The sequence below is a fragment of the Gracilinanus agilis genome, chromosome 4 (assembly GCF_016433145.1).
Source record: "Gracilinanus agilis isolate LMUSP501 chromosome 4, AgileGrace, whole genome shotgun sequence".
NCBI lineage: Eukaryota > Metazoa > Chordata > Mammalia > Didelphimorphia > Didelphidae > Gracilinanus > Gracilinanus agilis.
Window position 1 is genome coordinate 404,929,616 of NC_058133.1, and position 12,404 is coordinate 404,942,019.

A 12,404-nucleotide genomic window follows, 5' to 3' on the forward strand; every position below is an offset into this window, starting at 1 on the left:
CTTTATCTGTAACATGAACTGGAGAAGAGAAGGAAATGGCAAACCACTCTTTGCTATTGTAATAAATAGGAGGGTTCGAACTTGAACTATTGAAGGATTAGGTGGTGACAAGTTTATAAAATGGAGATTTGTTTTATAAAAATTTCAACTTTTCACTTAAAAGATAAAAATAAAAGGCCATCAGCAAAATCTCCTACTGATTTATTTGCATTTCTTTTCAGCTTATCCTGCTGTCCAAAAGGTGGTGCTAGTATCATCCACCTCAGAAGTTCCTGTCCAGACACAGCCATCTTTGGAACTTTCAGTACCTGCTGATCTGGATAAAACTACCACTGAACTAGCCGACTGGCTGGTATTGATTGACCAAATGCTCAAGTCCAACATTGTTACCGTTGGGAATGCAGAAGAAATCAAACAGACAATCGAACGTATGAAAGTAAGCATATAGTGTGAAGTTAAATTCCCAAATCATAAAAACGTATTAGACTGACCTAAAAAAAGTTCTTCTCTTTTATTGTATCAACTGTGGGATTATGGAGTTCAGAAAGCTTTCAGTACAAGAGAATAGAAATTTTCCCACTTGAAATAATTGTTTTGCATAAGACCTAATTTTACCCAATTATGTTTTAAATTCAGCCTATTGATTAATCTACTAATTCAGATATCCCTTCAAGGTATCCAGGGATTAGGGGCAGGGCACCCCTGCAATCTGGAAGATGATAAAATTTTTTTGGTTTTGTCTTTTCATAAACTTTTAACTTTTTACTTATTTTTAACTTCAAAAGAGAAATTTAATATATTTATGATAATAAGAAATAAAAGTGACTATACAATGTTAAAAATACATTTAATGCATTTCTGAGTTTCTAAATTTTTTCTGTGTCATCTTCTGGACTTTGTGTATCATCTGAAGCTTCCACAAAACTCCTCCCAAATTCCTATTTAATTTTTTATGCCGACCCATTGTATATCAATACCATGTTGGGTAGTGTTGCAATGTGGAAGGAATACCTATTTATTAGTGGATGGATAAACTCAGCTAACATCCATTAAGGCACTTGTTTGCAAGGTTGAAGGTAGCTTGTTGATATAAACATAAATATGACACATTCCTTAATCTCAATTAAAAAATTTAGTTTTTAATCTCTATTAACTAGACATGGGATAGTTAATTGGCACAGTGGATTAAGTGCTGGGCCTTGAGTCAGGAAAACCCGCGTTCATATTTCTTCTTAGATACTAGCTGTGTGAATCTAGGTTAGTCATTTAACCCTTTTTGCCTCAGTAGTTCATATCTCCTCTTAGATACTAGCCCATGCAACCCTAGACGAGTCATTTAACCCTGTTTGCTTCAGTTTCCTTACCTATAGAAATGAGCTGAAGAAGAGAAGCAAATGGCAAACCACCGTTTTCCAAGAAAACTCCAAATGGAGTCATTAAAAATTGGATACAAATGAAAAATAAAACAATTTGTAGATATAAGTGTTCTGGCTGCAGTAAAAACAGGACCTTACTGGATGTTGAATATGGTCATTCAAAGTCAAAGAGGCTAATATTTAAAAAATGGGAGTTTTTTGTACTGAGTTTGTCTATGTTGGAATACATCTTACCCCATCCAATATTAACCTAATCTCCTTGCCAGCTATTGTTAAAAACTTATACTCTACACCCCTGGTGTGTGTATATGTATGTGTGTGTGTGTCTCTGTGTTTGTGTTTCTGTGTGTATTTTATTCTTTTAACACAAATACTTACTGATTTCATTCTCTTTAAGTGCTGCTAATCAGTTTTATATGGTACAAAATCAAGGTACTTCATCAATATTAAATTGTACAAAAGCGTCTGTTGCAGTGGTTTATCGTAGATATAATTATCTGCAGTTTAGTGTATTCTTGAACTCTTTAATCAACTATATAGTGCGTGGTCAAGCTTGTTGGTTTTGTTGTTGATTTTTCTTTATCAAGCTCTGGAAAACTCATTTTAAACACACATCTGGATGTAGATAAGTAGATGCATCTCTTTCTGTAAAAAAAATCCTTAGATTCATTAGAGTGTTTTTTTTTATTAAATTTAAGATTTGTGTTCAATTATAATATATAGGACTAGGGATAGTTACTCTCTACCAATAGTTCTTGGTGCAGGCAACTTCTAAGTGAGGAAATGGTATGCTGGCAATTTCCTAGAGCAATGAGTATTCAACTGACCTCTGTAGGACTATATAACCAGTTTAAGTCAGAGGTGACTTGAATGAATCCTTGTCTTGCTGATCTTTGAGGTTAGCATTCTTTCCATTGTTTCCTAATGCTTATCACTATAAAAACATAATGTGAATTTTTTTTGTTAGATTACAAAGGCTGATTTAGAGCAACGCCACCCTCAACTGGATTATGTTTTTACTTTGGCTCAGAATTTGAAAAATAAAACTTCCAGTTCAGACATAAGAACTGCAATCACAGAAAAATGTAAGTCTCTTAAATGCTACTTGTTATTGTCCTCTTTCCTTTGTTAATCATGATGCATACATATACACATCTAAATATACTTATGTTTAAGTATATACATATCTAAATACAGCATATTTCTTTTTTGAATTCATATTTTAGTTTTGTACTTAAAATTAAGACTGCAGGTTTTTCTTTTTATGAGTATTTATTTCACTCAGTATCAAATATCAGATCACTCTTACTTCTATGAATTCTTGGTGTGTTCCTGGGGGAGGGAGCTTATATACTGAAAACTCATCCCAAGTCCACCTCGGATGTTCTATCAGGTCATAAGAAGTGAACTAGTGTCATTTAAGCTCTACAAGAAGATTTCAAACTCTTATTCTTCTTTTGAACTTTCACAATTTGGCAAAGGATCTTACAACAAACTAAATTTAAAAGACCAAAATCCGTTGGCACAAAGAAATATATGAATCCTTATTTTTACAAATGTATAAATTTATTGGTCAGAAGCATTTCTTTTGCTCATATATCATGGTGAACTCTGAGTATGGTGCTGTTGATGGAAAGCATGGTGCTGTTTTTCTAGTTATAAGACAGCTTTATTTGAAGAGATTCATTACCAGATTGTCTCAACTTAATGGATTCTTCTTTAGCAACTCTCATCTCTTCAACATTAGAATAGTTGTGAGCTAGATCAGTATGGAAACAGTACTTATGTACTTATAATTTTTAATTCTTTAATATTAAAGCACACTGAATTAAAGCAGGCATGATTTTCTTTTATGAAAATTAAATTTTTGTTTGATTATTAGAGATCACAATTACTTACATTTGGGATTTATCTTATTCACATTTATTTTTAAGCAACCAAGAGAATAAAGTCAGGGACATACAAAAGTGCATTACTATTGAGCCTCATTTCACTGATGGGATTGGAGTAAATTGTTTTAAAAGGTATATTAAGATTGTGGCTTAAGGTAGCAATAAGTTAATTGGAAAAGTTAATTTAGCAAATAAATCCTTTTGCCCTCAAAGAATCATTGTATCCCTAGGAGATGAGCAGTTTTATCATTTATCATGTGGCAGGATTAACACCATTTTCTTTTTGTCTTATATTCCATTGGTCTATAGAATGCTGCAACAACATAGTTTTTGATTGTTCCTTAATATTACCCTTCTGCTTTATCCAAACTGTATGTGCTTTTCTGTTACCTATCTATACTGTTGTCCTTTGTACTTTTGTCTAGCTTAAAGGTCCACCTGAAACTCCCTTCTGATTTGTCTCATCTCATCTACTGTCATCACCTCTTTCAAGATCTGAGCCGAGTGACTACCTTATATGTTTTCTCAGTGCTTCATTTGTAAAACTCACAAATGCAGCCTTTCCCTATTGCCTCTAAAACCAGTTAGTGGTGTTTTTTAATAGGCACACAACTTTTAAAAAATCCACTGATTTTTGGTTTAACTTAGCATAGAATTGATGGTTGTATTTTTGGTGGTCTCTATGATGGGTACTGTTACCTTCTAATTTTAAATTTATATTTTCAACAGTTAAGAGCCTATTCTGTCCCTCTAAATCTTTTGGAATATTTCTTACATTTTAAGTCTATTGGCATGTTGGTTCATTCTCTTGGAGTGAATCTACAAATCTTTGTTTTATCAGACATTCATATTAGAAACATCAATCAGTTTATCCCTGATTCTCAATTAATGTTAACTTTTTAAGGTCTAACTTCTTGCATTGCTTCCCACAGTAGAGAAGGTCAAAAACCAGTGGGACAGTACTCAGCATGGTGTGGATGTACGACAGCAACAGCTCCAAGACATGCTTGTTGACAGTGAACAGTGGAATGATCTGAGGGAAGAAACCGAAGAGCTTATTAGACAGCATGAAGCCAAAGTACACACTGTCCTAAAGGCCCCAAAGGAACCACTGATCAGACAGCTTTCTGAGAACAAAGTAGGATTTATCAGATTGTTTGCATTTCATTTTTTTCAGTGGAGTTTCATTTTATTGGTTTCCTATAAAGTCTTTCCCTATTTAGAATTCTAATATTTAAAAAAAAATCTGTACACTGAATTTTCATTGTATATAAGATAGATAGATCCAAAATATGGAAATTTATACATACATCCAAAAAAAGCCGTTTATAGGATTGGTTTGGTGAATTAATGACAAAGATGTATAAAGTTAAAAAACCTCACTATAATAATTTAGCCACCATTTCATGCACTAGATTTGAAAAACATGGAGATCTGTGTTCTATACCTGTCTCTCACATTTAACAGATTTATGTATGATCATGGACTAACCATTTTCATCATCAGTTTTTTCATCTTTAAAAAAAGGAGCATAATTCTACCTTTTAAAAGTATTTTGATGATTAGTTTATTTTTTATCAATTGTGACAAAAGAAAGAGATGTATTTCCCTCCATTGTTTCTAGTTTTCTATATTTCCCTAATATTCCTATATTGACTAACATTCTGTTTCTCAAACCTGTAGTAAATAGCTACCTTAACTTTTCTTTTTCCCCATTTTCTCTAAATATCTCAAAAAGATTGTAGTGCCTGGATACTTAAATTGTGAAGTAGGATTAATATTATTATGTTGGATAATAAGTATAATTAATGTAATTTAGGTAGTATATTCTAATCATCAGTAGGGTTATTTTGTTTATATTGTCTTTATTTGACATGCAAATTACAATAGAGAGGAATGGAAATAAATCTATGATTTTTAAAAGATTTTGCTTTTTTTGTATCCCCATTGTTTAGTGCAGTGCCTGGCACAGAATTAGTACTTAATTGTTGTTTATTGATTGATTTAAAAGATAGAGGAAGAAAAGTCTGTTCCCAGTTTGTGTCTTTTAGTTTATCATCAGTATTTTGCTAAATCTCAGAGCCTATTTGATGACCGCTGGTTTGATAACTCTAGTGGCAGATCATAAATATACTTGGCTCTGAACTGATTAGTATTGAACAGTATGTTTTCCCAAACATTTATTTTGTAAGATTATTTTTAAAAAAATTAGAAACAGCGAACCTGAGGGAAATGATTTTTAAAAAAATCCTCATTTCCCCCAAACATGATGTAAGAATGCTAAAATTTATTAAATTATCTCCTTTCTTATACCTATATGTTGAGAACTGACGATTGGATATAATTGTGTTTTTTAAATGTTTACCTTCCATCTTAGAATAAATACTGTGTGTTGGTTCCAAGGCAGAAGAGTGGTAAATTCTAAGCAATGGAGGTTAAGTGATTTGAGGTCAGATTTGAACCCAAGACCCCCAGGTCTCTCTGGCCTGGCTCTCCATCCTCTGAGCCCCCTAGTTGCGCCCCCTCCCCCAATATAATTGTTAAGGCATAAATAATTCTTTAAATTTTGTATATACCTACTCATCTGAAACATTTTTATTTTGAGCAGTATTACTTTTATTTATATTCTTTGGAGTTGTTTTTTTTTTTAAATTTAGGGTGTATCATCCTGTTATCTCAGGCACTCAAATGAAAAAATAGATTAAAATTATTTAGTGGTCATTTGAGGTAAACTGCTTTGTCTAAAGACAATATTTACTTTTTTTTAATGTAAACCACACTTTGTTGTACTATTGTGAGCTACTGGCTACTACAATTGATGATCATTTAGAGAAAATTAAAATTGAATTTTTGAACTTCTACAATATTATAGGGAGATATAAAATGGCTATTGTTACTATTTTGCACATGTATTTGTTTATATCTTCTTGGGAATTGTGTATAGAAATAATTAAAGGACTTTTAGAAGTCTGGGTGAATATTTGAAGCTGTAGGCTGCTGGTAAATGTTTAATAATAATTAATCCTTGCAAAAAGAATACACTGTAGTATTAATGTTTTTCTACATCACTGCCTGAAATCTAAATTGTTAGCAGAACAATAAATCAACCCCCGATTTCTAGCATTTGTTGATTTTACAATGTGTAAACCGTCATACTGAAAATTGAACACATTTAAGCTGCCTCTAGCACATCTGCTTTAGGGTGGTCTGAACTCACTTGTGCTATAGTGCAATGTGGCAAGTTTTCAATGTGTGGTTTGGGTAACCAAGAGTGTCCAACACCCTTTCTGGGTGTCTGTGAGGTCAAGACAACAGTTTTCATTATAATAGTAAGATATTTTAATTTCAAATATATTTAATGACATACACACCTATCTTCCTCAGTCAAAAGCTCATTGTTTGATGGGTATAAAAAAGTAACAAAACTTTTTGGTTTTCATTTATCTCATTGACATTATCTCATGTCAGACTCTCTGTGACCCCATTTGGGGCTTTCTTGGCAAAGATACAGGAATGGTTTGCCATTTCCTTTTAAAGCACATTTTATGGATGAGGGAAAAAGACCAATAGACTTAAGTGACTTGCCCAGGGCTGCAGAAGTTAGTAAGTGTATGAACCTGGATTTGAACTCAGGTCTTCATGATTCCAGGCTTGGCTCTGTCCACTGTGCCACCCAGATGCCCTTTCCTGAAACTATTGGTTTAGAAAAAAGATCAGTGGACTGAAAATGCCTGGTTTTGAATTGGCCACTTATAAGCCATGTGATTTTTGGCAAGTAGATTTTTCTTTCTAGTTTCCAGTCTCTACATCTGTATTGTACTTGCCTTTCTTAGCTTAAAGGACTACAGAGAAGACCAAATCACCTAATGAATGTAAAATGCTTTCATGTCCTAAGGTGTTGGATAAATACCAGCATCTAGGTGATTTATCTCTGCCACAAACTTCTTTATTTGCTTCCTCTTTTGCCCAATACTTTCTTATTATATAAAGCTTGGGAATAGAAATACTAAATTATTAATATTAAATAGAGTTGCTAAATGTACTAAACAGTTTTTCTTAATATTTTCCTGGTAGTAAGCAGGGAGATTGCTCTCATTGTTGCTTTTATTATTGGTGAATCTTTTATGGTACTCTATGTACTATGTACTACTCTCTACAAGTACTATATCTATGCATTATTGATGCATTTGCCTCAGAATGTAATTCTTTGTTTCTAGATGCTTTTATTTTTTTCCCTTCAGTTAAAAAAATTCAAAACTAGAAGATGTTAGACTTATTTAAAAATATATGACTATGGAAATTAGATTAATATATAACTATTTTTTATTATTTTTGTTTTACTAATATTTATAGTATTTTACAGTCTATGTCAATCACTGATAGAACTCACAGTGTATTCGGGGTATGAGAAAATCAGTATAAGATATTTCAATAATCTTTTATTTTGTTGTTCTCTGATTCCACTAATGGTATTTTTTTTGAAATTCTGTTTTAGATGCTAATTCAAGAGTTGAATAAAGGTGAAGTTACAATGGCAGCCTTCAGTAATTTGTTGAAGAAGCTGCTTCGAGACTATAGTGGGGATGATACAAGGAAGGTGAAAGAAACCTACGACCATTTGAATGCTTCTTGGATTAACCTAAATCAAAGGTAATTTAAAGACTTTATTGGTTAATAATGCAAAGTCAATCTCAAGGATAATTTTATGGTATTTCTTAAAGAAATGATTCTAAAGATTTAACCATCAGAGGTCTATGCAACCATTTTGTTGTTGTTCATTCATTTGGTTGTGTCCAAATCTTTTTGACCCCCCTCTATGGAGTTTAGTTGGCAAAAAGATATTGGAGTGGTTTACCATTTCCTTCTTCAGTGTATTAAGCCAAATGAAGTTGAGACTTGTTTGGGGTCACACAATCAGTGTTACACAGATCACACATTTTTTGACTTCAAACCTAAAGCTCTATCCACTGAGCCATCTAAATGTCTCCATGCAACCATTTATCGATGACTTAATCTTTCAATAAATCTTTGTTATTAAGAAGTCAATCAGTAAGCATCTTTTGAATGCCTACCATATCCCAAGCACCGTGTTAGAGTTGCTGGTGATAAAAATGTAGAAAGGAAATAGCCAGTGCTTTCTGGAACTCTCATCCCATTCAGTGGTTCTCACTCTGTCTGTCTGTCTGTCTGTCTGTCTGTCTGTCTGTGTCTCTCTCTCTCTCTCTCATACACACACACACACACACACACACACACACACACACACACACACACACAAACTAATAGGCATGATTTAAAAAGAAGAGAGTATACATGTCCTCCTGGAGTTTACAATTTTTTTGTACCTTTTCACAGCAAACTGAATTAATATTATGTTTAGATCTTCTTTTTAGAGTGGTTTTTTGCCTTATATGCATCAAACTAGCATCTGCTGTGGAATTTCTCCTTAAACAATTTTTGAAGCCTGTTATTCATTCTACTTTTTTATCCTTTCTTTTTTTGTATTTTCTCTGTAAACTTTGTTCAAAACATTTTCCTATGGCTTTGATCTTCTTAGATGTTCTATATGAATAGATGCATATTAATTGATCTTGACTGGCAGAGTTTCCTTAACATCATTTCCCTTTACCAGTGAAGTCAGTGCACATCCCCTCAACCTCCTCACCCCACTGAATAAGTAATCATGTCCTACTATAGAAAGCCAGCCGAGAGGTGGGCTTGAGTCACAATTCATTATCTGTACACTGTGAGCATGCCATTCTAAATTAAAATTTCTTCATATGTAAAGAAAATGCTTTATTTAGTATAATGTATTTTTAAAAAATAATAAAACCTTACCTTTTCTCTTAGTAATTATTCTAAAACAGAAGAACGGCAAGGCCAGGCAGTTGTGGTTAAATGTCTTGCTCAGGGTCACATAGCTAAGAAGTGGCTGATGCCAGATTGGAACCCAGGTCCTCCTGACTCCAGGACTGGCATTCTATGCACTGTGCGATGTTGCTGCCTCTGTCATGCACTTCTCAGATAAAGCTAGGAGATTCTTCTTTCCTTTGTTTCTTCCTTCCTTTCTTCCTTTCTTTCTTTCCTTCCTTCCTTGGGCATCTTATCTGTGAGAAAACTCTTTTTTCCACCTCATTGAATACCTAGGGTTTGAAGAATCACAAGCAGCCTTTAGCATAAGTTTAAAATGTATTATTTATATTCATCATCATTCAAAAGCATTTACTTGTTTCTTGGTTCTAAGAATGACTCAAAATGTCACTAAATGAAATTAGTCTGTCCCCCACCAGCCCCCAAAACAGACTTCTAGATGCATAATGCAATTTCCTTTAAAGTTATTTGATTTCAGAATTAATTTTCTGCATTCAGTTAGGGTGGTTAATATTTGTCTCCCTTATAAGACATAATCACATTGTTAAAGCATAGCCAATAATTTAGAAATGATAGCCAGGATATGAAAGTTCATTAAATAAACTTATATTACTTCAAACAATATATAAAACAACTTTAGTGGGGCAGGTAGGTGACTCAGTGGATCGAGAACCAGGTTTAGAGAGAGATGGGAGGTTCAGAGTTCAAATCTGACTTTGGATACTTCCTACTTGTTTGACCTTGGGCAAGCCACTTAACCTCCTTTGCCTACCCCTTACCACTCTTCTGTAGAGATTCTGTAGATAAGAGTTTTTGTTGCTATTGAGTTGTTTTTTGTTCAAGTCCAACTCTTCTCAATTCCCTTTGGAGTTTTCTTGGCAAAGACACTGAATGGTTTACTATTTCCTTTTCCAGCTCATTTTACAGATGAGGAATTATGGCAAATAGGGTTAAGTGACTTCTCTAGGGTCACATAGTCAGTAAATCCCTGAGCCCAAATTTGAATTCACTGGGATAAGTCTTTCTGACTCCAAGCGTGGCACTCTATCCACTATGCCACCTAGCTGCCCAGAGTTATAGGGCACATTGAAAGGTCTAAACTTGATTCACATGCTATCTTCAAAGACATTGAGTGTGCAAGAAAGAAATTCAGGACAAATGCTATGTTTCATATGTGATTTTTAGAAGAAATATGTATAATATTGAGTTTTCTGTGACTCACAGAAGGAAAGGTCTACTTTGATGTTATACCTATTGGATATGACAATGAGCTTGCATATATGACCTGGAACCCATGACTAAGAGGAAAAAGAATGGCAGGATGCCCTTTTTAGCAAAGAAATAGGGTACTTTCTTTCCCACATAATGACACCAGTTGTATTGTAATCTAAAAGGGGAAAAAAAAACCAAACTTGAAAAATTGATCACTTAGGAGTTAGTATATGACCTGCTTTATTTAAGACTTCTAATTTTTTCCCCTTTGCTTTTTAAATATTTTAAGACTGCCTACAGCAATAGTTGGGTTAGATGGAGTAGGCAATTAAAAATGGATTATACTCAAAGGTAATCTTTCATGTATCATAGCAGGGAGGAACAACACTCAGTTTCACTCAGTTGTTGATAATGCTGAAAACAACTACTTTCTCATGAGCAATCTTTTAAAAACTTGTACTTATTTTTAAAAAGACATATTTTTTTTTGGAGGCAGATGTGAGAACTCTCCAATAGCCTTGGTTGAAGATTTTTTAATAGATAAGACTTGTCTTTTTTTTTTCTGCCTCTCCATCTCTCTCTCTCTCTCTCTCTCTCTCTCTCTCTCTCTCTCTCTCTCTTTTTCTCTTTCTCTTTCTCTTTCCTTCCCTTCTTTTTCCCCTTTCTCCCCATTAGCCCTCCTTGCCTCCTTCCCTGCTACCTCACCTCCCTTCCATCTTAAGTTTGGGGAAAAAATTCCATAGACTTATATGTAATCCTTAGGAATCCTAAATACACGGAGTATTTCTGGTTATATGATATTTAGGTAGTTGAGAGTTTACCCATTTAACCACTAAAACATTCAAAACTCTTGTCTTTTCTCAAATGTCTTCCCAAACTATGTATTAACTTGATAATTTGAATGATCCAGAATTTTGTGAAATATCTTCGCAGACACTTTTTCCTCTATGCTCTTTTTTTTCTTAAGAATCTCTATTCCATATTTTATCATGAATCTTTATATTCTCAGAAAAGCAAGGACCTTGAATGAAAGAATATCAGAATATTTCTTCATAATAATTACCCCCAAGCAATTTCAAAATTAAATCTGTCTTCAACAGTCCCCTCTTCTCCTGGATGATAGGTATACTTCTATTGTTAACAGAGTTCTAAATAGTTTTGAGATATTACAAGAAAATAGATAGCCATGAATAAAGCATAATGGTCTCTACTAGAGAAAAATGATTAAGAATTGTAAATTAAAAATTTACAGATTAATTATATATCTAGTGTGTATTTTGTATCCTTGACTTAAGTTCACTGGTCACATTTCTCATTGTTCATTTTAGCAACTTTAAATATTTTCCTTGTAATGTCTTTTCTATTTTCTTCTTCTTTACAGAGCAATGTAGAAGGTTAAGTGTAAAGCAATTTAAATATTAATGTCTAAATTAAATCATAAAATAATTTCTTTAGAGCTATATTGTTTTAGTTTGTATAATATTATCTTAAACTTCCAAGAGTATGGTGACCTTTCTTCTTTAGTCATTAATTAGTGCATTTGTTGGATTTTACACACACACACACACACACACACACACACACACACACACACATTTGTTTTCTGCCTTATTAGTTGTTATAGGATAGGAAGCAGAAATACTTTAGGAAGTCATTAGCTAATATGCAGTTGCATAGAAATGAATTGTCTGGTGACAGTAGTCTATTTCTCTTTTTTTTGAGCTCTTCATTTATAATCTCCAACAGAGCTCTTCTCTGATGACTTAGAGTGGTATAAAGATGACCTTGTGTTCTTAAAATCTTTGCTAGTTGAGTTTCCATTTGAATAGTCCTTGACAGGTCAGAAGGACATAAAAAATGAGAGTGGGGTAATGAATTATATGTTTGTTTTATGAGGGTTAGGCTACCTTAATTTGGAGAGGCTCATCACCAGGTTATGCTCCATAGTTTTTTTGTTTGTTTGTTTGTTTTGTTTTGTTTTGTTTTGTTTTGTTTTGTTTTTGACCATATTAGCTTTCAAAGAGAGGCTGCATGATATAGTGGATAAAAAATA

General features: G+C 33.4%; 1 protein-coding gene across 1 annotated transcript in view; it reads left to right on the top strand.

The window, feature by feature from the left end:
- Positions 1-12,404, top strand: part of UTRN (utrophin) — a 674,836-nt gene that overhangs the window by 321,301 nt on the left and 341,131 nt on the right. Inside the window, exons 47-50 of the mRNA XM_044675452.1 lie at positions 222-436; positions 2,344-2,461; positions 4,201-4,406; positions 7,764-7,918. Coding sequence (XP_044531387.1) covers positions 222-436; positions 2,344-2,461; positions 4,201-4,406; positions 7,764-7,918 — 694 coding nt within the window. The remainder of the gene's footprint in view (positions 1-221; positions 437-2,343; positions 2,462-4,200; positions 4,407-7,763; positions 7,919-12,404) is intronic.